Source organism: Mustelus asterias, unplaced genomic scaffold, assembly GCF_964213995.1.
Source record: "Mustelus asterias unplaced genomic scaffold, sMusAst1.hap1.1 HAP1_SCAFFOLD_43, whole genome shotgun sequence".
In the NCBI taxonomy this organism is placed as follows: domain Eukaryota; kingdom Metazoa; phylum Chordata; class Chondrichthyes; order Carcharhiniformes; family Triakidae; genus Mustelus; species Mustelus asterias.
In genome coordinates this window covers 2063882-2089888 of record NW_027590120.1, presented here as the reverse complement: position 1 = coordinate 2089888, position 26007 = coordinate 2063882, and the positions used below count along the sequence as shown (strand labels likewise).

At 46.8% G+C, this 26007-nt stretch overlaps 3 protein-coding genes across 3 annotated transcripts in view; 2 read left to right on the top strand and 1 right to left on the bottom strand.

Moving 5' to 3' along the window:
• The window catches only part of LOC144482875 (uncharacterized), a 31842-nt gene extending 7202 nt beyond the window's left edge, over positions 1 to 24640 (top strand). The window contains exons 2-3 of the mRNA XM_078201714.1: positions 7302 to 8028; positions 23878 to 24640. Of these exons, the coding sequence (XP_078057840.1) occupies positions 7302 to 8028; positions 23878 to 24640 (1490 nt within the window). The remainder of the gene's footprint in view (positions 1 to 7301; positions 8029 to 23877) is intronic.
• On the bottom strand, positions 555 to 6844 carry LOC144482855 (uncharacterized). The gene is made up of 4 exons (XM_078201699.1): positions 6819 to 6844; positions 3384 to 3848; positions 1976 to 2376; positions 555 to 628 (listed from the first exon to the last, which is right to left on the bottom strand). Exons 1-4 carry the CDS (start codon positions 6842 to 6844, stop codon positions 555 to 557), a joined length of 966 nt encoding a protein of 321 aa, XP_078057825.1.
• The window catches only part of LOC144482904 (uncharacterized), an 88365-nt gene continuing 80217 nt past the window's right edge, over positions 17860 to 26007 (top strand). The window contains exon 1 of the mRNA XM_078201761.1: positions 17860 to 18034. The gene's annotated coding sequence lies outside the window, so the exon portion shown is untranslated. The remainder of the gene's footprint in view (positions 18035 to 26007) is intronic.

Sequence of the window (26007 nt, the reverse complement as noted above, 5' to 3'; positions counted from 1 at the left end):
CCCCCCAAGGGGGGTCTGGAAAGCATCATGATGGGGGCACCTGTCCATGAGATGATCACAAAGCCCCATAATGCCCAGATACTAATTTTATTGAACCTATAATGTATGTAATCTATCACCATTCTGATTGGATTGTGTCCAGCCGGGATGAGCTGAGTAACTGTATAAGAATTGATGATATTCTTTGTTGGGTGGAGTTGCACATGGTCAGCCCCTGTGGCTTCTCCCCGCTGGCGTAACTCAATAAACTGTTTGTCGATTGAATCAGGCACAACACACTGGGTACAGCTTGCTGGGTGACAAACACAGGACAGACTTGTTCTCTCTATCCAGGACATGTCTCTGTCATAAACCCTGACACAAGACATTTCTAAACCGGATAAGGTTGGATCTTATGACCTGGAATTTAACCAAATGTCTGAGTGAAGGTTAAACAGGCTCGAGAGGGAAAATCACTTTGGACAGGAAAGAGTTTTTCAAAGTGATCCGTGCTGGATTCAGACTGACACCAAACACTTTGACTGGATCCAGAGGAGTGAGATCCGAAGAGACCGTCACCTCCAGCTGCAGAGATCAGCTTCATCCGTCCGAGTGTCTGATCCGGGTCCAGGAAACCATTCCGGGGAGACTGTCACCTCCAAACACAGAGCTCAGCATCCCGCTGATCCGGGATCAGTAAACGGTTCTCACTTGTTATGGCTCATTTGTCTTGTCTGCCTATTTAACTGATGTACCATTTTTTAAAAAAATTGATTTATTACTGTCACATGTATTAGTAAACAGTGAAAAGTACTTTTTCTTGCGCTATACAGACAAAGCGTGACGTTAATAGAGAAGGAAAAGAGAAGGTACCAAATGTAGTCTTACAACCATAGCTCGGGTGCAGAGAAACGTCAACTTAATATAAGTTAGGTCCATTCAAAAGTCTGACAGCAGCAGGGAAGAAGCTGCTCTTGAGTCGGTTGGTAGGTGACCTCAGATTTTTGTATTTTTTCCCTGACTGAAGGAGGAAAAGAGTATGTCTGGGGTGTGTGGGGTACTTGATTATGCTGGCTGCTTTGCCGAGGCAGAGGGAAGTGTAGACAGAGTCGATGGATGGGAGGCTGGTTTGCGTGATGGACTGGGTTTCAGACACAACCCTTTGTAGTTTATTGCGGTCTTGGTCAGAGCAGGAGCCATATCAAGCTGTAATACATTCTCAGAGGATGCTTTCTATGGTGCATCTGTAAACGTTGGTGAGAGTCATAGCAGACATGCCGAATTTCCTGAGCCTCCTGAGAAAGTAGAGGCGTGGGTGGGCTTTCTTAACTGTAGCGTCAGTTTGGAGGGACCAGGACAGGTTGTTGATGATCTGGACACCTAAAAACTTGAAGCTTTCATAACTGTTGCTTCTGAATAAAATGTTTCAAAATCACCAATGACACCGACCCTCTTTTTGGGTAATCTCTGACTCCTGGACTAAAATCCTAGTTTCCAGCATTCACCGTTGTTCTTCCTGACACTAAATCCAGTTGTAAAGGAGCTTCTGTTCCATGTCTCGGAGCTCTGAACTGTGGAAGAGAGTGGTTGGAACACATTTCTTACACACCTTAGGATTAACCCATACATTCAGTCCTCAATATGATTAACAGCAGCAAAAGCAGCTGAATTCAACCCCTACAGACACTCATGAAGTTATTGGTGTCTCAGCATTTGCTGTAAGTCAGTGGATCTACTCCCGCACTCGGAACAGGTGAACAGTTTCTCCCCTGTATGAACTTGCTGGTGTATCATTTGACCATTGCAGAACTTTTAAAGTTCTGCTCCTAATCAAAACATATAAAATGTTTAATATCAGAGTGAATTTGCTGATGTTTCAGTAGGTTGTATGACTGAGTTAAGCCCTTCCCACACACACAGCAGGTGAACGGCCTCTCCCCCGTGTGAATTCGCTGGTGCATCATGAGACCATTGCTGCTTTTAAAGCTCTGCTCACAGTCAAAACATTGAAAAGGTTTTATATCGGAGTGAATTTGCTGGTGTTTCAGCAGGTGGTATGATTGAATGAAGTTCTTCCCACACACAGAGCAGGTGTACGGTCTCTCTCCAGTGTGAAGTCGCTGGTGTACAGTGAGTTCAGATGATCGCCTGAAGCCAGTCCCACAGTGAGAGCATCTGAAAGGTCTCTCGTCAGTGTGAACACGTTGATGACATGTCACTTCACCGGAGGTTTTAAAGCACTTCCCGCAGTCTGGACATTTAAAGGGTCTCTTGTCAGTGTGAACTCGCTGGTGTTTCTGCAGGTTGGATGTAGCAGTGAATCGCTTCCCACACAAGGAGCAGGTGAATGGCTTCTCCTCACTGTGAATGTGTTGGTGCCTCAGCAGATACCTTTTGCTTTTAAATGTTTTCTCACAGTCAGAACATTTGAAAGGTGTCTGATCAGTGTGAACGTACTGGTGTGTCAGCAGGCTGGATGACTGAGTGAATCCCTTCCCACAGGTGGAGCAGATGAACGGCCTCTCCCCAGTGTGAGCGCGTCGATGCATTTCCAGATCAGAAGGGTAACTGTATCGTTTCCCACAATCCCCACATTTCCACAGTTTCTCCATGGTGCCGGTGTCCTTGTGTCTCTCCAGGTTGGACAATCAGTTGAAGACTTGTCCACACACAGAACCTGTGCACGGTTTCTCCCCGCTGTGAATGGTGTGTTGTTTTTTCAGGCCGTGTAACTGGTTGAAGCTCTTTCCACAGTTGGTTCACTGGAACACCCTCACTCAGGTGTGTGTGTGTCTCGGTGCTTTTCCAGTCACACTGATGTTTTAAACCTTTTCCCACAGACAGAACAGGTGGACATTTCTCCTTTCACATTCAAAGGCCAATGATATTCAGGTTCTAAAGAATGATGGTGGTGAGCTAGTTTCTTGAACCGCAATAAGTCCTGGGGTGTAAGTGCACCAACAGTGCTATTTGGAATGAAATTTCAGGATTTTGTGCCAGTAACAGTGAAGGATGGTCAAAAATATTTCAAAGTCAGGGTGGTGAAGAATTGGAGGTGAACTTCCAGGAGACGGTGTTCTTGGATCAAGGGAAAACATCACAGATGGTGCTTTCAAACAGGGACTTTACAGCTCTGAAAATCTGCAACACAGCCCAGATATTTAAGAGCTAGCCAGTTATAGAGTTTGTTAAGATCAGCAGGAGCAAGCCAAATATTATCAGATTATCAGTATTAAATGTGATTAACAGCAGCAAAAATAACAGAATCCAACTAGTACAGTTACTTATGAATTCGCTGGTGTGTCAGCAGGTTAGATGGCTGAGTGAATCCTTTCCCACACACAGAGCAGGTGAATGGCCTCTCCCCAGTGTGAGTGCGTTGGTGTATCACTAGGTTAAAGGACTTTATGAATCCCTTCCCACACATGGAGCAGGTGAATGGCCTCTCCCCTGTGTGAGTTCGCTGGTGTATCAGCAGGTTGGATGGGTGAGTGTATTCCTTCCCACACACAGAGCACGTGAACAGTTTCTTCCCCGAATGAACTCTCTGGTGGGCAATGAGATTGGGTGAAGACCTGAACCTCTTTCCACAATTGGTGCAGCTGAACGGCCTCTCCTCACTGTGGGTTTGCTGGTGTTCCAGCAGATGGGAGGATCGAGTGAATCCCTTCCCACACTCAGAACAGCTGAATGGTCTCTCGCCGGTGTGAACTCGCTGGTGTGCAGTGAGGTTGGATGAAGACTTGAACCTCTTTCCACAGGAAGCGCAGCTGAACGGCCTCTCCTCAGTGTGAGTTTGTTGATGTGACTGGAAACAGGACAACTGAGTGAATCCTCTCCCACACACAAAGCAGGTGAATGGCTTCTCCCTAGTATGAATGCGTCAATGATTTTCCAACAGGGATGGATACTTGAATCCTTTACCACATTCCTCACATTTCCATGGTTTCTCCATGTTGTCGGTGTCCTTGTGTCTCTCCAGGTTGGATGATCAGTTGAAACCTTGTCCACACACACAACACGTGTACAGTTTCTCCCAGGTGCGAATGGTGTGATGTTCTTTCAGGCTGTGTAAAGCTCTTTCCACAGTCAGTTCACTGGAACACTCAGTTGGGTGTGTGTCTCAGTGCTTTTCCAGCCACACTAACGTTTGAAAACTTTTCCCACAGACAGAACAAACATTTCTCATCCACAGTGTAAGGTTGATGATATTCAGATCCTGATGAATCAAGTGATTCTGTTAAAACTTGATGTGATGTTTGGTCTGAGTTTTTTGTCTGCAAATTCTCCCTTCTAACACCCTGCAAAAGAAATTCAGGAAAATGATATTAAGTATGGATAGAAACTCTGAACAGACAATTCTTGTTTCTCTGGAACATTTTTTCCTCTCTTGTTCCCCGAAATCTGTAAATCCCCGTCCCACACACTCTCCCTCCTCCCTGGGCTGAAATCCAAACCCATCTCACCATTTATTTCCTCCACTCCCAGTTTTCTCCCTCCCTCTCCTCTGTCTGGGTTCAGTTCTCCAGCTCCTGTCTGCAGACTGACAATAAAACCAATGGGTCTTATTGGGGGTGTTGGGGCCTCCAGCGGGTGTTTGTGAATCCTCCCCGCCCACCTCCCAGGGTTTCCTTCCTTCCCAGAGATCAGAGTCCTCATTGATTTGAGGCCAAAGTGTAACCTCTTATTTATTGTCCCCCTCCCCCATCCTCTGATGTGAACCATCCTCCAGTGGCTGAGCCAGGATGGGGCCGTTAACCTGGGCCTGTTCCCGGGAGGGAGGGAGGGAGAAGCCCCGCAGCTGCAAACCAGGGAGCTGACAATGATTCTGAAGGGTTTGCGGATCCACAAAGTGTTTCCAAATCCTCCCAGCCACCGCCTAACGCTGACTCCGCTTCTCCGGGACAAACAAGCGCCAAGGACAGCAATGACACTGCGCATGCTCCACATCACAATGCCCGGGCACTGATTGATGGCAGCTCCGGACCAATAGGAAGAGGGGGAGGGGCTGGAGGACCGAGCGGGAGCGGCTGGTCCTCCAACCAATCGGAGTGAATGAGGGGCGGGACCTGAAGCATGCGCAGTGCCGGTAATGGCGACGGATGGACGGTTTTAACTCGGAAGCGAGATCAATACGAGGTAGAGGGCGGCGTGCGGGGAATGATAAATGTGGCGGGTGGGTGGAGAGGCTTCGTAAACATGTTGTTCAAACCCAAACCCCGGAAATGAACTTCCCGGTCCCCCCCTTTGTACCCAATGGAGCGGCAGCTTGTAGTGTTAGACCCGGGCTGACTGCCGCCATTGAGGCTGCATGTGGGAGGGCGGCAGGGATTGTGATCGGAGAGTGAAGCCCTGACGTCACAATGGAATGGGTGAGGGTGTGACGTCACAATGGAATGGGTGAGGGTGTGACTTCACAATGGAATGGGTGAGAGTGTGACGTCACAATGGAATGCGTGAGGGTTCCAGATGAGCTGAGACTGGGCTGGAGTCGGGCGATGGCACTGACATGTGGCCCGGTGGCACAGTGGTTAGTGCAGCTGCCTAACAGCGCCAGGGACCCAGGTTCAATTCCAGCCTCGGGTCACTGTCTGTGCAGAGTTTCTACATTCCCCCCGTGTCTGTGTGGTTTTCCTCCGGGTGTTCCGGTTTCCTTCCACAGTCCAAAGATGTGCTGGTTAGACGGATTGGCCATGATAAATTGCCACTTGGTATCAGGGGGCTTAACAGGTAAATATGTGGATAGGGCCTGGATGGTATTGTTGTCGGTGCAGGCTCGATGGGCTGAATGGCCTCCTTCTACACTGTATTTTATTATTCATTATTATTAATAAATTACTATTCTGAGGCAAAATACTTGTTCAATTCATCTCCCAGCTCCTTATTTTTCATTATCAATTCCTGGACTCACTTTCTATTAGACAGTTAAGAAATGAGGTAGAGCAAGTGACTGAAGTGTGAGTCAGGGAGCACTATTGGGAGCACCAATAATTTCAAAATAGTTCTGGAAAAAGATAGGACAGGTCCACAGGTCATGGCCCTAAACTGGAGCAGGGCCACTTTTGTGGGCATTAGGCAGGATCTAGCAGATGTCGATTAGGTGAGGTTGTTTGAAGGGAAAGGAATGACTGGCAAATGGGAGGTTTTAAAAGTGTGATATCAAGAATCCAGGGGCAGTATATTCCTGTTAAGATGAAGGGAAAGAATGGTAAATTTAGGGATCTCTGGCAGACAAGGGACATTGAGGCTCTGGTCAGGTAAAAGAAGGAAGCAGACATTGGGTTTAGGCAATCGGGGACAAGTGAATCACTCTGACTATAAAAAGTGTAAGAAAATACTGAAGAGGGAAATCAGGAGGACAGAAAGAGGGTTTGATATGGATCTGGCAGGTAAGATTAAAGAAAATTCCAAGAGGTTCTATAGCTATATTAAGAGTAAAAGGGTGGCTGTGTTACTTGGGAGGAGGTATCTGCAGCCTTATAAAAGCAAATTACTGCGGATGCTGGAATCTGAAACCAAGAGAGAAAATGCTGGAAAATCTCAGCAGGTCTGGCAGCATCTGTAAGGAGGGAAAAGAGCTGATGTTTCTTGTCCAGATGACCCTTTGTCAAAGCTCTGAAACATCAGTTCTTTTCTCTCCATACAGATGCTGCCAGACCTGCTGAGAATGGGGAGAGAGTGTGTGGGATGGAGATTTACAGCTTTTGGGGAATGAGAGAGGAAAGAATGTTCCATAGAAATTGTCTGTTCTGAATTTCTATCCTGTACTGACACTGATGACTTTTGGAAACTCATTTTACAGGATATTGAAAGAGGAATCACAGGCTGAAATCTCCAACGTCACGTCTGGACGTGACAGAATCATATTCCTTGGGACCTCAATATCATTGGACTTTGAATCCAGAAGGAGAAATGATTGTCCAGTCTGTCGATTTGAAAAGATTTGAAATGTCAGTGTGAGTGAAAAAGCATCAACACACTGCCACACTCGAGTGAGAGTGTTCCAGTGCACTGACTAAAGAGCTTTAACCAGTTACACAGTCTGAATAAATATCACACCATTCACAGCGGGTAGAGACTGTAATCTTGTTCTGTGTGTGGACGAAGTTTCAACGAATTGTTCACTCAAGAGAGAGGTAAGGACACCTGCACCATGGATAAACCATGGAAATGTGTGGACTGTGGGAAGGGATACAGATACCCATCCCTGCTGGAAGATCATCGGCGCAGCCACACTGGGGAGAGGCCGTTCATCTGCTCTCAGTGTGGGAAGGGATTCACTCGGGTACCCAACCTGCAATCACACCAGCTACGTCACACAGGGGAGAGACCATTCACCTGCTCTCAGTGTGGGGAGGGATTCACTCGGTCATCCGACCTGCAGTCACACCAGCGAGTTCACACTGGGGAGAGGCCATTCACCTGCTCTCAATGTGGGCAGGGATTCATTCAGTTATCCAGCCTGCTGACACACCAGCGAGTTCACACTGGAGAGAGGCCATTCACCTGCCCTCAGTGTGGGAAGGGATTCACTCGATCATCCCACCTGCAGAGACACCAGCGAGTTCACACTGGGGAGAGGCCGTTCACCTGCTCTCAGTGTGGAGAGGGATTCACTCGGTCATTCAGCTTGCAGAGACACCAGCGAGTTCACACTGGGGAGAGGCCGTTCACCTGCTCTCAGTGTGGGAAGGGATTCACGAACTCATCCAACCTGCGGACGCACGAACGGGTTCACACTGGGGAAAGACCGTTCATCTGCTCTCACTGTGGGCAAGAATTCACTCAGTCAGCCGACCTGCAGAGACACCAGCTACGTCACACTGGGGAGAGGCCGTTCACCTGCTCCCAGTGTGGGAAGGGATTCATTCGGTCATCCCACCTGCAGATACACCAGCGAGTTCACACTGGGGAAAGACCATTCATCTGCTCTCAGTGTGGGAAGGGATTTACGAACTCATCTGACCTGCAGACACACCAGCGAGTTCACACAGGGGAGAGGCCATTCACCTGCTCTCAGTGTGGGAGGGGATTCAGAGTTTCATCCGAGCTGCTGAGACACCAACAAGTTCACGAGTGATTCCAGGGGTTGGATTCTGCTGTTATTGTTTCTGCTCTCAGTTACATCCAGGACTGCATTTTGTTCATTCTCACAGTTGGTCAATGGGAAGGGGCAGAGGGTTTCTTTGTGCTGGACTGGCTGGTCTCAGCCTCCAGTGGGCTGATGCTCTTAGAATCCTTTTGCGAATACCTGGTTTCAAATGTCACAAGGATCACAGAGTGACAGGGTGTTAGGAAGTTGAGAGATATTTAGTCAGAAGAAAACAGAGGTTGGCAGTGCAAAGGTACATTTCTGAATGGAGGGCTGTGACAAGTGACATTCCTCAGGGATCAGTGCTGGGACTTTTGCTGTTTGTAATGTATATAAATGATTTGGAGGAAAATGTAACTGGTTTGATTGGTAAGTTTGTGGACGACACAAAGGTTGGTGGAATTGTGGATAGCGATGGGGACTGGCAGAGGATACAGCAGGATATAGATCAGTTGGAGACTTGGGCAGAGAGATGGCAGATGAAGTTTAGTCTGGACAAATGTGAGGTAATGCATTTTGGAAGGTCTAATACAGATGGGAAACACACAGTAAATGGCAGAACCCTTAAGAACATAGAACATAGAACATAGAACATTACAGCGCAGAACAGGCCCTTCGGCCCACGATGTTGCACCGACCAGTTAAAAAAAAAACTGTGACCCTCCAACCTAAACCAATTTCTTTTCGTCCATGAACCTATCTACGGATCTCTTAAACGCCCCCAAACTAGGCGCATTTACTACTGATGCTGGCAGGGCATTCCAATCCCTCACCACCCTCTGGGTAAAGAACCTACCCCTGACATCGGTTCTATAACTACCCCCCCTCAATTTAAAGCCATGCCCCCTCGTGCTGGATTTCTCCATCAGAGGAAAAAGGCTATCACTATCCACCCTATCTAAACCTCTAATCATCTTATATGTTTCAATAAGATCCCCTCTTAGCCGCCGCCTTTCCAGCGAAAACAATCCCAAATCCCTCAGCCTCTCCTCATAGGATCTCCCCTCCATACCAGGCAACATCCTGGTAAACCTCCTCTGCACCCTCTCCAAAGCCTCCACATCCTTCCTGGAATGTGGGGACCAGAACTGCACACAGTACTCCAAGTGCGGCCGCACCAGAGTTGTGTACAGTTGCAACATAACGCTACGACTCCTAAATTCAATCCCCCTACCAATAAACGCCAAGACACCATATGCCTTCTTAACAACCTTATCTACTTGATTCCCAACTTTCAGGGATCTATGCACACATACACCTAGATCCCTCTGCTCCTCCACACTATTCAAAGTCCTCCCGTTAGCCCTATACTCAACACATCTGTTATTCCTACCAAAGTGAATTACCTCACACTTCTCCGCATTAAACTCCATCCGCCACCTCTCGGCCCAACTTTGCAACCTGTCTAAGTCTTCCTGCAGACTACGACACCCTTCCTCACTGTCTACCACACCACCGACTTTGGTGTCATCAGCAAATTTGCTAATCCACCCAACTATACCCTCATCCAGATCATTAATAAATATTACAAACAGCAGTGGCCCCAAAACAGATCCCTGAGGTACACCACTTGTAACCGCACTCCATGATGAATATTTACTATCAACCACCACCCTCTGTTTCCTATCCGCTAGCCAATTCCTGATCCAATTTCCTAGATCACCCCCAATCCCATACATCTGCATTTTCTGCAGAAGCCTACCATGGTGAACCTTATCAAACGCCTTACTAAAATCCATATATACCACGTCCACTGCCTTGCCCCCATCCACCTCCTTGGTCACTTTCTCAAAAAACTCAATAAGGTTAGTAAGGCACGACCTACCTGCCACAAAACCATGCTGACTATCACCTATCAATTCATTACTCTCCAAATAACTATAAATCCTATCCCTTATAATTTTTTCCAACATCTTGCCGACAACAGAAGTGAGACTCACCGGTCTATAATTCCCGGGGAAGTCTCTGTTCCCCTTCTTAAACAATGGGACAACATTCGCTAACCTCCAATCTTCTGGTACTATACCAGAGGCCAACGACGACCTGAAGATCAGAGCCAGAGGCGCTGCAATCACTTCTCTTGCCTCCCAGAGAATCCTTGGATAAATCCCATCCGGACCAGGGGATTTATCTATTTTCAGACCCTCCAGAATATCCTGCACATCCTCCTTATCAACTGTAATACTGTCTATTCTACTCCCTTGCAACCCAGTGTCCTCCTCAGCTATATTCATGTCCCCTTGCGTGAACACCGAAGAGAAATATTGGTTCAATGCTTCACCAATCTCCTCCGGTTCCACACATAACTTCCCTCTGCCATCTATAACTGGCCCTAAACTTGCCCTAACCAACCTTCTGTTCTTGACATACCTATAGAACGCCTTAGGATTCTCTTTAACCCTATCCGCCAAAGTCTTCTCATGTCCCCTTTTAGCCCTTCTAAGCTCGCTCTTCAACTCCCTCTTAGCCAATCTAAAGCTTTCTAGTGCACTACCCGAGTGCTCACGTCTCATCCGAACATAAGCCTCCTTTTTCTTTTTAACCAACAAAGAAACTTTTTTGGTGCACCACGGTTCCCTAGCCCTACCAATTCCTCCTTGCCTGACAGGGACATACCTATCACAGACTCGCAGTAGCTGCTCCTTGAAAAAACTCCACATGTCGGACGTTCCCAGTCCCTGTAATCTCCTAGTCCAACCTATGTTTCCTAATTCTCTCCTAATAGCCTCATAATTACCCTTCCCCCAGCTAAAACCACTGGCCCGAGGTTCATGCCTATCCCTTTCCATCACTAAGGTGAACGTAACCGAATTGTGGTCACTATCACCAAAATGCACACCAACTTCCAAGTCTAGCACCTGGTCTGGCTCATTTCCCAGCACCAGATCCAATATAGCCTCACCTCTAGTTGGCCTGTCTACATACTGAGTCAAAAAACCTTCCTGCACGCTTTGAACAAAAACTGACCCCTCTAACGAGCTAGAGCTATAACAATTCCAGTCAATATTAGTCAAGTTAAAATCCCCCATAACAATTGCCCTATTACTTTCACTCCTAAGCAGGATTTACTCCGCAATCCTATCCTCAACCTCTCTAGAACTTTTAGGAGGTCTATAAAAGACTCCCAACAGGGTGACCTCTCCTCTCCTATTTCTAATCTCCGCCCATACTACCTCAACAGATAAGTCCTCATCAAACCTCCTCTCTGACACTGTGATACAATCTCTGACCAATAATGCTACCCCTCCCCCTCTTCTACCTCCTTCCCTACTTCGACTAAAACATTTGAACCCCGGGACCTGCAGCATCCATTCCTGCCCCTGCTCTATCCATGTCTCTGAAATAGCCACAACATCGAAGTCCCAGGTACTGATCCACGCTGCAAGTTCACCCACTTTATTGCGAATACTCCTGGCATTGAAGTATACACATTTCAAACCCTGCTCCACCCCACCTCTGCAATGCCGTGCATTGCAGTCCCCATCCATGCATCCCTCACTTTCAGCCCCACTACTCAGGATCCCTCCCCCCCCCCGAATCAGTTTAAACCTCCCTGCATGGCCTTAGCAAATTTACCCCCCAGGATATTGGTCCCCTTCTGATTAAGGTGTAGACCATCCTTCTCATAGAGGTCACACCTTCCCCAGTACGAGCCCCAATTGCTTAAGTACCTGAACCCCTCCCTCCTGCACCATCCCCTCAGCCATGAATTCAAACCTTCCCTCTCCCTATTCCTCTCTAAACTATCCCGTGGTACAGGCAAGAGTCCAGAGATAACCACTCTGTCAGTCTTGGCCTTTAGTTTCCACCCCAACTCCATAAATCCCTGCCTAATATCCCCTTCCCCTATCCTCCCTATGTCGTGTGTCCCCACATGTACAATAACTTGTGGTTTATCTCCCTCCCCCCTAAGAGTCCTGAATACCCTGTCAGACACATCCCGGACCCCAGCCCCTGGTAGGCAACACACCAACCCTGAGTCCCTACCTTTAGTTCCGACCCTCCTATCTGTCCCCTTAATTGTGGAGTCCCCAATCACAAGGCCCAGTCTTTTACAGCCCCTAACCACCTGAGCTTTCTCACTCGGCTCACCCCCAGAGATCTGCTCTCTATGCTCAGTTGATTCCTCCTCAACTGTAGCCTCCAGCACCGAAAACCTATTATGGAGGGGAACCGCCCCAGGGGATTGTCTTCCCGATTGCTTCTTACCCCTCCTCCTGGCATTGACCCAAGCCTCATTTCTAGGAGTTACTATTTCTCTATAACTCCTATCAACTTCCACCTCCGCCTCCCGAATTATGCGGAGTTCCTCTACCTCCCCCTCCAGCTCCTTTACACGCTCCTCCAGAAGCTGCAATCTAATGCACTTCTTACAACTAAAATCTCCCGAAACACTACTGGATTTCCTCACCACATACATCCCACAGGATAGGCAGAGGGATCTGGGTGTACAGGTACACAGGTCATTGAAAGTGGCAATGCAGGTGGAGAAGATAATCAAGAAGGCATACGGCATGCTTGCCTTCATCGGCCGGGGCATTGAGTTTAAAAATTGGTAAGTCATGTTGCAGCTTTATAGAACCTTAGTTAGACCGCACTTGGAATCTAGTGTTCAATTCTGGTCACCACACTACCAGAAGGATGTGGAGGCTTTGGAGAGGGTGTGGAAAATATTTATCAGGATGTTGCCTGGTATGGAGGGCATTAGCTATGAGGAGAGGTTGGAGAAACTTGGTTTGTTCTCACTGGAACGACGGAGGTTGAAGAGGGCGACCTGATAGAAGTCTACAAGATTATGAGGGGCATGGACAGAGTGGATAATCAGAAGCTTTTTCCCAGGGTGGAAGAGTCAATTACTAGGGGGCATAGGTTTAAGGTGCGAGGGGCAAGATTTAAAGGAGATGTACAAGGCAGGTTTTTTACACAGAGGGTGGTGGGTGCCTGGAACTCGTTGTCGGGGAAGGTATTGGAAGCAGATATGATAGTGACTTTAAGATGTGTCTTGACAAATATATGAATAGCATAGGAATAGAGGGATATGGTCCCCGGAAAGGTAGGGGGTTTTAGTTCAGACGGGCAGCATGGTTGCTACAGGCTTGGAGGGCCAAAGGGCTTGTTTCTGTGCTGTAATTTTATAGAGAATAGAATAGAATCCCTCCAGTACAGAAGGAGGCCATTCAGCCCATCGAGCCTGTTCCGACCACAATCCCACCCAGGCCCTACTCCCGTAACCTCACACATTTACCCTGCTAATCCCCCTGACACTAGGATCAATTTAGTATGGCCAATCAACCTAACCTACACATCTTTGGACATTTATTGGTGAAACTAACAATGCAATAACACGAAGGGCCGATAGTTAACAGGGCTATAAAACAGGTGGATGTAATCGTCAACAGAGCCCAATTCCCTAAACCTTTCTCATATAGACTTTCACCCGTGCCCTCCTGGCGACCCCACAACATCTCCATCTCCTGTGGTCCAGCGCCACATCAACACGTCCCCCCAGGATGCACATCAGAACTGGAGGCAGCCAGCTGCACTCCGCACCCATTTGCCTGTGATGCCCCTGGCAGGCGTCTGCTGGAGAGCTGGGACCTAGAGGGGTCCAGCCGTCTTCCTGGTGATATGGATGTATCCTTGCCTTGCTGTTCACCCTGCTGCTCTTGAGATGCACCGGTGTCAGGAAAGGGGGAGTCGGAAAGCCCTGCATCCCATCGGCCGGAATCCCCCGGGTGGAAGGCCCCAGCACCGTCCCCAGGCCCCCCTCCTCCCTCGAGGCGCCAATGGACCCCTCGGTCACTCCGTGGGACGGTGAAGCTGACTCGGGGGAGGGAGTGGTGATTGGGAAAGTCTGCAGGGGTGGTGATTGAGGAGGGGGTTGGGGGGAGCTCTGCAGGAGTCCTGATGGGGGAGAGAGCTGGTGATCGGGGAAACTCTGCAGGGGTGGTGATTGAGGAGGGGGTTAGTGGGGGGAGCTCTGCAGGAGTCCTGATGGGGGAGGGAGCTGGTTGTCGGAGAAACTCTGCAGGGGTGGCGATCGGGGAGGGGGCGAGAGGGGGAACTCTGCAGGGATGCTGATTGGGGGAGGGGTTGGTGATTTGGGGGAAACGCTACAGATGAGGAGATTGGCGGGGCGATTTCTGTGGGGAGGGGGGGATGTCCACTGAAGATGGAAACTGGGAGGATGGAGCGCATGCACAATGACACCCCTCCGGATCAGCAGCTGGCTTCCCCAGCAAGTTTAGGTTCCTCCCCTTCCTCCTGCAGTGAGGATTCTCTTGTGACTGTTTTGGACTAAGTGCCACAAGATTGACTTTTTAAATTTGCCCAAGAAACGAGTTTGAAACTTTTCTCACTCATTCAGCACTTCGAATTCTTTTCATGAAATTCCACCCGATGTCTTTTGGTTCGAAACCAATGGAAACAGACATGCATTTTATCAAAACCTCGCAAAAGTTTGAATATCACGATTAAATCTTTCCATCACCTTCCCTGCTCTATTGAGTGCAATTTCAGCTTCTCTAATCTCTCCATATGGATTATCCATCCTGAGGTCCCTCGTATCACAGATGCCCATCTTCAGCCAATTCGATTCACTTCAAGGGATATCAATAAACAGCTGAAGGCGATGGATAAGGAAAAATCCAAACTGGCCAACTGCCCTCCAATGTCTCTCGTCTCGATCATCAGCAAAATGATGGAAGATGTTGTTGCCAACGGTGCGATCAAGCAGCATTTATACAGCAATAACCTGCTCACTGATGCTCAATTTGGGTTCCACCGAGGACCACTCACCTCCTGCCTCATTTACAGCCTTTGTCCAAACATGGACAAAAGAGTTGAACTGGGTGATGTTGGAGTGATTGCCATTGACATCAAGGCAGCATTTGACTGTGCGTGGCATCAAGCAACCCGATTAACATTGAAGTCAATGGGAATCGGGGGGAAACTCTCCACCGGCGAGAGCCACATCCCGCCCAGAGGAGGATGATCGCGGTTGTTGGAGGCCAATCACCTCAGCCCTAGGGTAGTGTCCGAGGCCCATCCACCCTCAGTTGCTCCACCAATGACCTTCCCCCCCATCATAAAGTCGAAAGCGGAGCTGTTCATTGATAACTGCAGTCCTCATGACTGAGAATGATACCAGGGATGAGGATTTTTTTTATTCTTTCAGGGGATGTGAATGTGGCTGCAAGGCCAACATTCATTGCGCATCACTAATTGCCCTTGTGAAGAAAGTGAGCCACTTTCTTGAATCGCTGCAATCCATCTGGTGTAGGTATACCCACAACGCTGTTAGGGAGTTCCAGGAATTTGATGCAGTGACAGAGAAGGAATGGTGATTGAGTTTCAAGTCAGAATGGTGTGTGATGTGGAGTACAATTTGCAGATGGTGGCATTCCCATACGCTGGCTGCACTTGTTTTTCAAGTGGTAGGAGTTAGGGTTTGGAACATGCTGCGAAAACAGCCTTGGTGATTTCTTGCAGTGTATCTAATATGTGGGATACACTGCCACCATTGTGGGCTAATGGTGGAGAGTGAATGTTTAAGGTGGTATTTGAGATGCTGATCAGGCGAGCTACTTTGTCCTGGATAGGATCTACAAAATTGTTGCAGATACACTCATCCAGGTAGGGAATATTCCACCTTACTCCTGATTTATACCTTGTGAATCATGGCAAGCCTTTGGGGAGTCATTAAGTGAGTAACCTGCCACAAAACTCCCAACCTCTGATCTGCTCTTGTAACCACAGTATTTAAATGACTGGTCAATGGTAACCCCAAAGTTATTGCTGGTGGGGCATTCACTAATGGTAATGCCATTGAATATCAAGGGAAGATGGTTAGATTTTCTTGCTGGAAATAGATATTTCCTGATAATTATGTGGTGTCAGTATGAATTGACAGTATTAGCTCCAACCTGAATGTTGTCCTGGTCCTGCGCTGCATGCGGGCAGCTTCAGTATTCAGAGTTGTGAATGGTCATATACACTGCAATCATCAGTGAACATCCCCGTTTCCCACCCTACGGTGGGGAGACGGTAATTAATGAAGCCGCTGAAAATGATTAGGCCCAGGAGACATGAGGAACAACAAAATATATTTATATAGCGCCTTAAAGTAATAAAACATCCAAGGAGCATTGTAAAGTAAAGCATGATATTGAGCCACAAAGAAGATATTAGGTTAGATGACCAAAAGTTTGGTCAAAGTGGTAGATTTTAAGGGGTGTGTTAAAGGAGTAAAGCGAGATGGAGAGCTGGAGACGTGTCGGGATGGTACTCCAGAGGTTGGAGCCTAAGCAACTGAAGGTAGAGCTTGCAATGGTGAAGCAAGGTCAGGGACAAACTAAAGACCAGAATTAGAGCAGTGTAATATATTGAGGGTTGTGGGGCTTATAGGAGATTATAGATATTGGGACAGGCAAGGTCATGGAGTGATTTGAAACCAAGGATGAGAATTTTAATATTAAGTTGTTGCTTTACTGGGTGGATCATCGTGCACAAGGGTGATAGTGGAATAACACTTAATGTGAGTTTAAACATGGCCAGCAGAGTTTTAGATGAACCCTGCAGTGACCTTTGCAGTGATGACTGACCAACAACAACCACAGCCATCCTCGTCTGTACCTGGTATATCCCCAACCGGCAGAGAGTTCCCCCTGCCCCCCCCCCCCCCCCCCCCCCCGAATCCCACCGATTCCAACCCTGTGTAGGTCCCTTTCTGCCACACTCAGTCAAATGATGTCTTGATGGATTTTCTTTGTTTTTTTTTGTTTAAAAGAAAACAAAATTTTCTTTGTTCTTCGTTCTGTCTGGAACATCCCAAATGCCCATCCAATTTCCTTTTTAATTGTTTATTGTCTCCACTTCCTCCACCCTCGTAGGCAGCGGGTTTCAGGTCATTACCATTCGCTGCATTAGAATATTCTTCCTCACATCTCCCCCGCCTTGCATCTCTGACCCAAAACAAGAAATCTGTGTCCCCCCTCGTCCTTGTCCCTTCAGCTAATGGGAACAGCTTTTCTTTGTCCACCTTATCTAAACCTGTCAGAATCTTGTCCACCTCTATCAAATCTCCCCTCAACCTCCTTTGCTCCAAGGGGAACAACCCCAGCCTGACATCGACAATAAAGAACAAACTAACATAATATGTTACTGTCTGAAATCAAATGGGAATGTTTAATTTCTGTTTTAAAGATATTGTGAATATATTGTCCTGGACAATAAAGGAATCAGCTATAACTGAGCAAGAAGAAGTCGGTTTCAAGGTGGAATTGACTGGAATATTCTCTCTGGATTTAAACAATGGAGGAACTACAAACATGGAAGAAAATAAATTTCAAAATGTGAACTCTGAACAGACTGTTTTCAAAATAGAACTTGAAAATTCACAAATGAACAGCAATGAAGACTCTCCTTTTGCAGGAGGAACTTTGGACTATAATTATTGTAAGAAGAAAACCGTCAGAAAAGACTGCAAGCAGTAATTTCCATCTTCAGTGGACTGAATTCCTGGACATGGAACCCAGCAGTGTGCTGTTACCAAGCTGGACTTGTGAATGTGAAGTGGACAATGGAGGGATTATTATGTCTATTGCAGGTTATAAGATAGATCAACAGAGGAAAACAGTGGATTTAGGAACAGGAGGAGGCCATTTGGCCCTTCGAGCCTGTTCCACCATTCAATAAGATCATGACTGTTGTTAAGATGTACAGCGTATTGTATATTGTAATATTCTAAATGGGATATTATGAAGGTGATACATTTCCATTTTTTCCTGTTTTTGTTCCAAAAATCTAATTTCATAATTCCTATGTTTTAGAAATAAGAATTAGTTGCAAGAATTGCTTTTAAAAAATGGAAAACCTGGATTGAGAATCTGATGAAAACACCCTCAGGGAATTCGCAGTCACAAAGCATGGCCCATGTTGGTTTAAGAAGTCAAAACTCGAGAGGTAAGAACTGTAAAAGGTCAGCTGGATCTTTTAGCTGGAGACATTGGGTCTGACAATTATTGTACTGTTTTTGTTAGGTGAATTCTTCATGCAGAGCTCAGGAAAAAAGGTCTAATTTTGAAGCTGAATATCTGTTAGATATTCAATCGTCTCTGTTACCATGGGGATATGTGATTCAGGGTGGACCCTTGGTTAGAATTAGACCATAAGATAGAGGAGCAGAATTAGGTTATTCGGCCCATCGAATCTGCTGTGCCATTCGATCATGGCTGATAAATCTCAATCCCATTGTCCTGCCTTTTCCCCGTAACCTTTTGAGTCCTTTCCAATCAATGACCTGGTTCCAGCGGACAGTCTGCAGTTAGCTTGGAAGCCACCAGTTGTGGGACCAGGAGCTGTGAACCAGCTGTGGGACTAGAAGCCTAGAGGACCATTAGAAACCAGGGGTGTTTCCAACATTTAAATCCCTCAGCAAGAATGCAGTGAAGCCCATGTTTGGACTGAGGAGTCCACAGTTTGAGAGCTTAAAGGAAAATTGGAGGCTTGTTTAGTGAAAAGATAATGGATGGATTCCCATTAACTCTTGGAGCTTGGAGAATATCTGGAGTACTGGGGAGAATTAAAGTGAATTGTAGAGAGCTTTGACATACCTCTGGGATGGTCCTGGGAACAAAAGTGAATGAACCTTGAAGATATCATTAAGTATAAAGAAACTCTTGGGGTGAGGTAAAAAAATAGAACTAGGTTTATATCATAAATCTTTATTGAGTGTAGTATTCAATTTGTAGTGTTGTCTTTTTAAATTTTATTTAAACATACAGTAAAGTTTGTTTTTGTTTAAAAATGTGGAATCTTGTGATGTAATTCTTTCAGTTAATCACTGGGTGTTCGAATTTCTCTGCAAACGTTAACAGTCCTGACCGGGATCGCAAAAATTCACACAAACAGTGTTTCAAAACAAATCGAAGAAAAAGATGTTTTTTCTCCTTCAGTCCAAACGTTACACATGAAGAAACCCTCTTCTGGTATCTCCAATAATTTGTTGCTTCGAGCAATTCTTTTCATGGAACAATCAGGTAATTGATGACTGAAAATTGAACTAATTGTATCCCTTTAAAGCAGGAGGGCGATCGCCCGGCACAGAGGGGAATCTGGGATTTCTCCCATAGACCAATTGACAGGGATTCTACCTTCCAACCACCTGAAGTGAATTCTTTACATGAATCATCCGTGCCAGTGCAGGTATCAACTTGCAGTTTGGCTGATCAGAAAATGCTTTGTTGCTGATTTTCCTTGTGTTAGGAAGTGACAATGCCAAGGCCAGATCTTGTTTCCTCCTTGATCGGGATGTAACCCGTGTCCACATCGCCACTTCATTCTTCCACTGGTTGTATGGTTCAGACTCCGAGAGCATCAGCAGGTAATCAGACCCTGACAATTCCCACTGCCTTTCCAAGCTGCTGGGATTGGAAGCTTCTGTCTGAAATAGACTTTCTTTTAGTTTCCAACCTTCACCATGAGACAAGCATTTTCTGTTACCATGTTATAATCCTGACAGCCTTGGGGTGGAGTCAATCTTTATTTGGTCTAGATTTATTCACAGAATCAAACATTACAGGTTCAACTCTGACTCCAAGTTATATTAGTGAGTCCCACTTTGTACCTGCTCATTATAACTGTCTAATCAATGCCCTCCATTTGAATAAACTTAACCTCTATTGATATAGTTAACACCCACAGGCAGAGAATCCAAAAGATCACTAATCGGTGTGACTGCCATGGTGTCTCAGCAGCTTGGTTGAACAAGTGAATCCTTTCCCACACACTGAGCAGGTGAATGGTCTCAGTTTGGAAATGAAGGGAAAATAAAATTTCAGGCAGAAGCTTCCAATCTGGTAGGTTTTATGAGAAATCGCTGAAAGTGAGTGGGAATGATCAGGGTCTCTCCCCAGTGTGAATTCCCTGATGTTTCAGTAGGTCAGATGATGTTCTAAACCTCTTTACACAGTGAGAGCGCCTGAACGGGGTCTCCTCAGTGTGAATGCGCTGGTCGACCCTCAGGTAGGCTCAGGTTTTAAAGCAGCTCCCACAGTCAGAGCATTGAACAGGTTTCTTATTGGGGGAGGTGCCTCAGTATTCCAGCAGACTGGATGATTGACTGAGTCACTTCCCACACACACATCAGATGAATGGCCTTTTCCCAGTGTGTAATCGTTTGTGTCTCAGCAGACTAGATAATTGAGTGAATCCCTTCCCACACTCGGAGCAGATGAATGGCCTCAGCCCAGTGTGAATGCGTTGGTTTGTCAGCGGGAGGGATGAGTGAGTGAATCCCTTCCCACGCTCTGAGCAGGGGGACAGTCCCTCACCCGTGTGAAATCGCTGGTGGTTCTGCAGGGTAGATGACTGAGTGAATCCCTTTCCACACACACAACAGGTGAATGGTCTCTCCCCATTGTGAACCCGCTGGTGTGTCAGCAGGGCAGACGGATCGCTGAATTTCTTCCCACACTCAGAGCAGGTGAATGGCCTCTCCCTGATGTGAAGTCGCTGGTGATTCCTCAGGGTGGATGAATCACGAAATCCCCTTCCAAACTCAGAGCAGGTGAACAGTGTCTCCACAGTGTGGCTGCATCGAAGGGTTTCCAGTTTCGAGGGACAATTGAATCCCTTCCCACAGTCCCTACATTTCCATGGTCTGCGTGTCTTTGTACATTTGCAGGTTCAGATGAAGGTTTGATCCCATAGATAACACATACATGGTCTCTCCTCACTGTGAATCCTTCAATCTTTTCCAGGCTGTGTAACTGGTTAAAGCTCTTTCCACAGTCAGTTCACTGGAATACTCTCACTCGAGTGAATGTGTCTCAGTGATTTTCCAGTCACACTGATGTTTAAACAGTTTGAAGGAACAGACAAACATTTCCCATTCCAGTTTCAAATGCCGATGGTATTCAGATCCTGAATAATTGTGTGACTCTGTCAGATCCTAACGTCATGTTTGTTGAGATTTGTGTCTGTAAATTCTCCCCTTCTAATAGCCTGTGAAAGAAATTCACAAAAATCATTGCTGTCAGTACAGGATAAAAACTCAGAACAGACAATTCTAGTTTCTGTGGAACATTCTTTCCTCTCATTCTTGAAAATTTGTAAATCTCCATCCCAAACACTCTCCCTCCATTCTCACTTTGCTGGACCTGAAATAGACATTGTCCTGAGAGTGCTGATTCGTCCTAATCGACAGATCCGTGCTGACTGTTTCATGTACAGGACACATATTCCTGAAATCTTCACACAGGCCCGTGTCTAAGCATATAAAAAATTAGCATATTTAGTGGACTAAAAATGTATGCAATATTCAGAACTCTATTACATGATTAGAGATACAGATGGGTGCGGAAGAACTTGACTTAGGGAGCAAGCAATCATGTTCTGGAACTCACTGACGATGAGAGTGGTGGAAGTGGAGACGACCAGTGATTTCAAAATAAAATTGGTCGGGCACTTGAAGGAATTAAACGTACTGGGGAACAGGAATATCGAGGACAAATGGCACTGAGTGGATTCCCCGACAGAGACTTGGCACGGACTCAAGCTGCTGAATTGATTTATCTTGTGCTCTGCTGACTCTTTGACTGGAAAATATACAGTGTGGTTACAATACTATTCTGGAATTAAACAAAATCAACTAATACAAATCCATAAATAACATACCTAATATGCACCATATAGTAAGAAGTCTCACAACACCAGGTTAAAGTCCAACAGGTTTATTTGGAATCACAAGCTTTCAGAGCGCTGCCCCTTCATCAGGTGAGAAGGAGCAGCGCTCTGAAAGCTCGTGATTCCAAATAAACCTGTCGGACTTAACCAGGTGTTGTGAGACTTCTTACTGTGCCCACCCCAGTCCAACACTGGCATCTCCACATCATATGCACCATATAACAACACCAGACATATCAATGTTGTTACGATCCTCATGGTCACCTTATAATAAACAAATTCCCACAAATCCCAATGGAATAAACTAAAAGACAATGTTTCATTTTTAAACATTTTTACTTTCAAAATTAATCTAAAATTAACATCACTGAATCATTCATTAAGAAACAGTATTTGAATAGACAAGATAAATTACACTTTAAAAAGCTCAGACAATAAAAACAGGTTCCACAAAATCACAAACATTCCCCCCCTCAGTATATTTGGCTCTAATTCCAGTTCCAGAGAATTTCTCTGTCTCTGTATTTCCCAGGGGGGGAAAGAAAGTGTTTTCCTCACAGATGTTGTCCTCTTTTTAGGTCAAACCAAGTAAACAAACTCAGATTAAATCAGGACAAAGTAAAAGGGGCAGCTCCCCAAAAAGGAGGGGGAACAGCCCGAACAGAAATCAAAGTACAAAGGAAACTTAAAAACATAAAATGAGAAATACGATGTTGTCCAGAGGATGAAGTTTGAGTCTGTGGTGAAGTTTGAGTCTGTGGTGAAGTTTGAGTCTGTGGTGAAGTTTGAGTCTGTGGTGAAGTTTGAGTCTGTGTGTGAAGTTTGAGTCTGTGTGTGAAGTTTGAGTCTGTGGTGAAGTTTGAGTCTGTGGTGAAGTTTGAGTCTGTGTGTGAAGTTTGAGTCTGTGTGTGAAGTTTGAGTCTGTGGTGAAGTTTGAGACTGTGTGTGAAGTTTGAGTCTGTGGTGAAGTTTGAGTCTGTGTGTGAAGTTTGAGTCTGTGGTGAAGTTTGAGTCTGTGTGTGAAGTTTGAGTCTGTGGTGAAGTTTGAGTCTGTGTGTGAAGTTTGAGTCTGTGGTGAAGTTTGAGTCTGTGTGGTGAAGTTTGAGTCTGTGGTGAAGTTTGAGCCTGTGTGTGAAGTTTGAGTCTGTGGTGAAGCTACAAACAGAAGCTGTTCTGTTTCAAATCAAACTGCGGGACTTGGAAGAAAATGATGGGAAGAGATTTTGCAAAGTCCCCTCCCCCACTCCCTCAGCTGGCAGCCCAGCACGCAGGCGCAGAGAGTGCTGCTGAGCCGAGCTGTCCGGAGCAGGCGCAGAGAGCGCTGCTGAGCCGAGCTGTCCGGAGCAGGCGCAGAGAGCGCTGCTGAGCCCAGCTGTCCGGAGCAGGCGCAGAGAGCGCTGCTGAGCCGAGCTGTCCGGAGCAGGCGCAGTGCGGCTGCCGCCAGCGGTCCGCTCTCGATCTCTTTTTGGAGCAGCAGCCGCCGGAGAGAGAGGGGGGAGGGGGAGCTCACCGAGCGGCTTCTCGCTCTGGCCGGAGCCGCCAGCCGGTTGCCTGGAAACCTTGGCTGGATCTGGTGCAGGGGGGAGGGAACAATGGGTGGGGGCGGGGCTCCCGGGTCCGCGAGCCGGGCCTGCGCCATGGAACCCCGCAACGTCACTGCGGAGCCGAGTAATTCCTATTGGCTGATTCAGGCAGCGCTCCATTGTGACGTCTCAATGCGGAAGTTGGCCACTGAGCTTCAGATTAAACCTTCCACTTCGATTTGAAAAGACTTCGGACATCAGTGAGTGGAAAAGCAGCAACACACTGCCACACCCGAGTGAGTGTGTTCCAGTGCACTGACTAAAGAGCTTTAACTAGTTACACAGCCTGAATAAATATCACACCATTCACAGCGGGTAGAGACTGTACCCGTGTTCTGTGTGTGGACAAGGCTTCAACTGATTGGCCACCCAAGAGAGAGGCAAGGACACCTGCACCATGGAGAAACCATGGAAATGTGCAGACTGTGGAAAGAGATACAGAGCCCCCTCTCTGCTGGATGCTCATCGGCGCAGCCACACTGGGAAGCGGCCATTCATCTGCTCTCAGTGTGGGGAGGGATTCGCTCTGTTGCCCAGCCTGCAGTCACACAAGCGAGTTCACACCGGAGAGAGACCGTTCACCTGCTCTCAGTGTGGAAAGGGATTCACTGTGTTATCCACTTTGCAGAGACACCAGCGAATTCACACTGGGGAGAGGCTGTTTATCTGCTCTCGGTGTGGGAAGGGGTTCAGTCAGTTTTCCAACCTGCAGATACACCAGCGAGTTCACACTGGGGAGAGGCCATTCATCTGCTCTCGTTGTGGGAAGAGATTCACTCGGTCATCCGACCTGCGGACACATCAGCACATTCACACCGGGGAGAGGCCATTCACCTGCTCTCAGTGTGGGAAGGGATTTACTCGTTCATCCGACCTGCGGACACACCAGCGAGTTCACACTGGGGAGAGGCCATTCACCTGCTCTCAGTGTGGGAAGGGATTCACTCGGTCATCCGTCCTGCGGAGACACCAGCGAGTTCACACTGGGGAGAGACCATTTACCTGCTCTCAGTGTGGGAAGGGTTTCAGTCAGTTATCCACCCAGCAGAAACACCAGCAAATTCACACTGGAGAGAGGCCGTTCACCTGCTCTCAGTGTGGGAAGAGATTCACTCAGTCATCCCACCTGCAGAGACACCAGCGAGTTCACACTGAGGAGAGGCCATTCACCTGCTCTCAGTGTGGGAAGGGTTTCAGTCAGTTATCCAACCTGCAGAGACACCAGCGAATTCACATGGGGAGAGCCCATTCACCTGCTCTCAGTGTGGGACGGAATTCACTCAGTTATCCCACCTGTTGAGACATCAGTGAAGTTACACTGGGGAGAAACTGTCCACCTGCTCAGTGTATAAAAAGTGTTCAGAATTTCATCACGGCTGCTGAGGCACCAACAAGTTCACAGGGGTTGGATTCTGCTGTCATTGTTTCTGCTCTCAGTTACATCCAGGACTGCATTTTGTTCATTCTCACAGTTGGTCAATGGGGAGGGTCAGAGGGTTTCTTTCTGCTGGACTGGCCAGTCTCACAACTTTTCCTCCAGTGGGCTGATGCTCTTTGAGTCTTGTTGTGAATACCTGGTTTCAAATTTCACAAGGATCACAGAGTGACAGGATGTTAGGAAGTTCAGAGATATTTAGTCAGCATTTCTGTTTGAAACTCCCCCAGATGCCCATCCAATTTCCTTTGTAATTGTTTATTGTCTCCACTTCCTCCACCCTCAAAGGCAGCGAGTTCCAGGTCATTACCATTCGCTGCATCAACATTTTCTTCCTCACATCCCTCCCTACATCTCTCACCTGAAACTTTAAATCTGTGTCCCCCTTGTCCTTGTCCCTTCAGCTAATGGGAAGAGCTTTTCTTTGTCCACCTTATCTAAACCTGTCAGAATCTTGTCCACCTCTATCAAATCTCCCCTCAACCTCCTTTGCTCCAAGGGAAACAACCCCAGCCTGACATTGACAATAAAGAACAAACTAACAGAATATGTTAGAACCTGAAACCAAATGGGAATGTTTAATTCCTGTTTTAATGATATTGTGAATATATTGTCCTGGACAATAAAGGAATTGGAATAACTCACCTTGGGAGTGGTTGAATGGAATATATCAATCTGGTATCCATCTACAGTCCAGTGAAAGTCTGGAATATGTAGCTGGAAATCCCTCCCTAACAGCACTGTGGACGTACTTACACCTCAGGCATTGTAGCAGTTCAGGAAGGCAGTGTTGGGGTTGACCATGGCCGAGGCAGCTACAGACAGCCACATATTCTGTTATAATTGAAGGACTGCAGATTGAATGTGAGGCATTATGGGACTGGACTATCTTGACCACATTCCTGTGACTGCTCAGTTTCTGCAATCACGGACCATTAAAGCTGCTTAGTGCCCAACAGAGGAGCTGGTGAGAATATTTACTCAGAATGAGTTAGAATTAAACTTATTCCAGGACCGGCTGGTGTTCAGTGGCTGAGATACCCGAATCTGTGAAGAGAAGGTCTGACCAATCAACAAACAGTGGCAGATAGTTGGTTAAGAAGTTAAAAAGCATTCTCAGGCATTGTTTAAATTATTTTATCCCAAATTTGTGATAAGAACTTTGAGGGACTTGTGACCCGTTAGTCGGTGAAGTAACGGTATACTCCAAATAGCACTGGACTGAAAAGCAG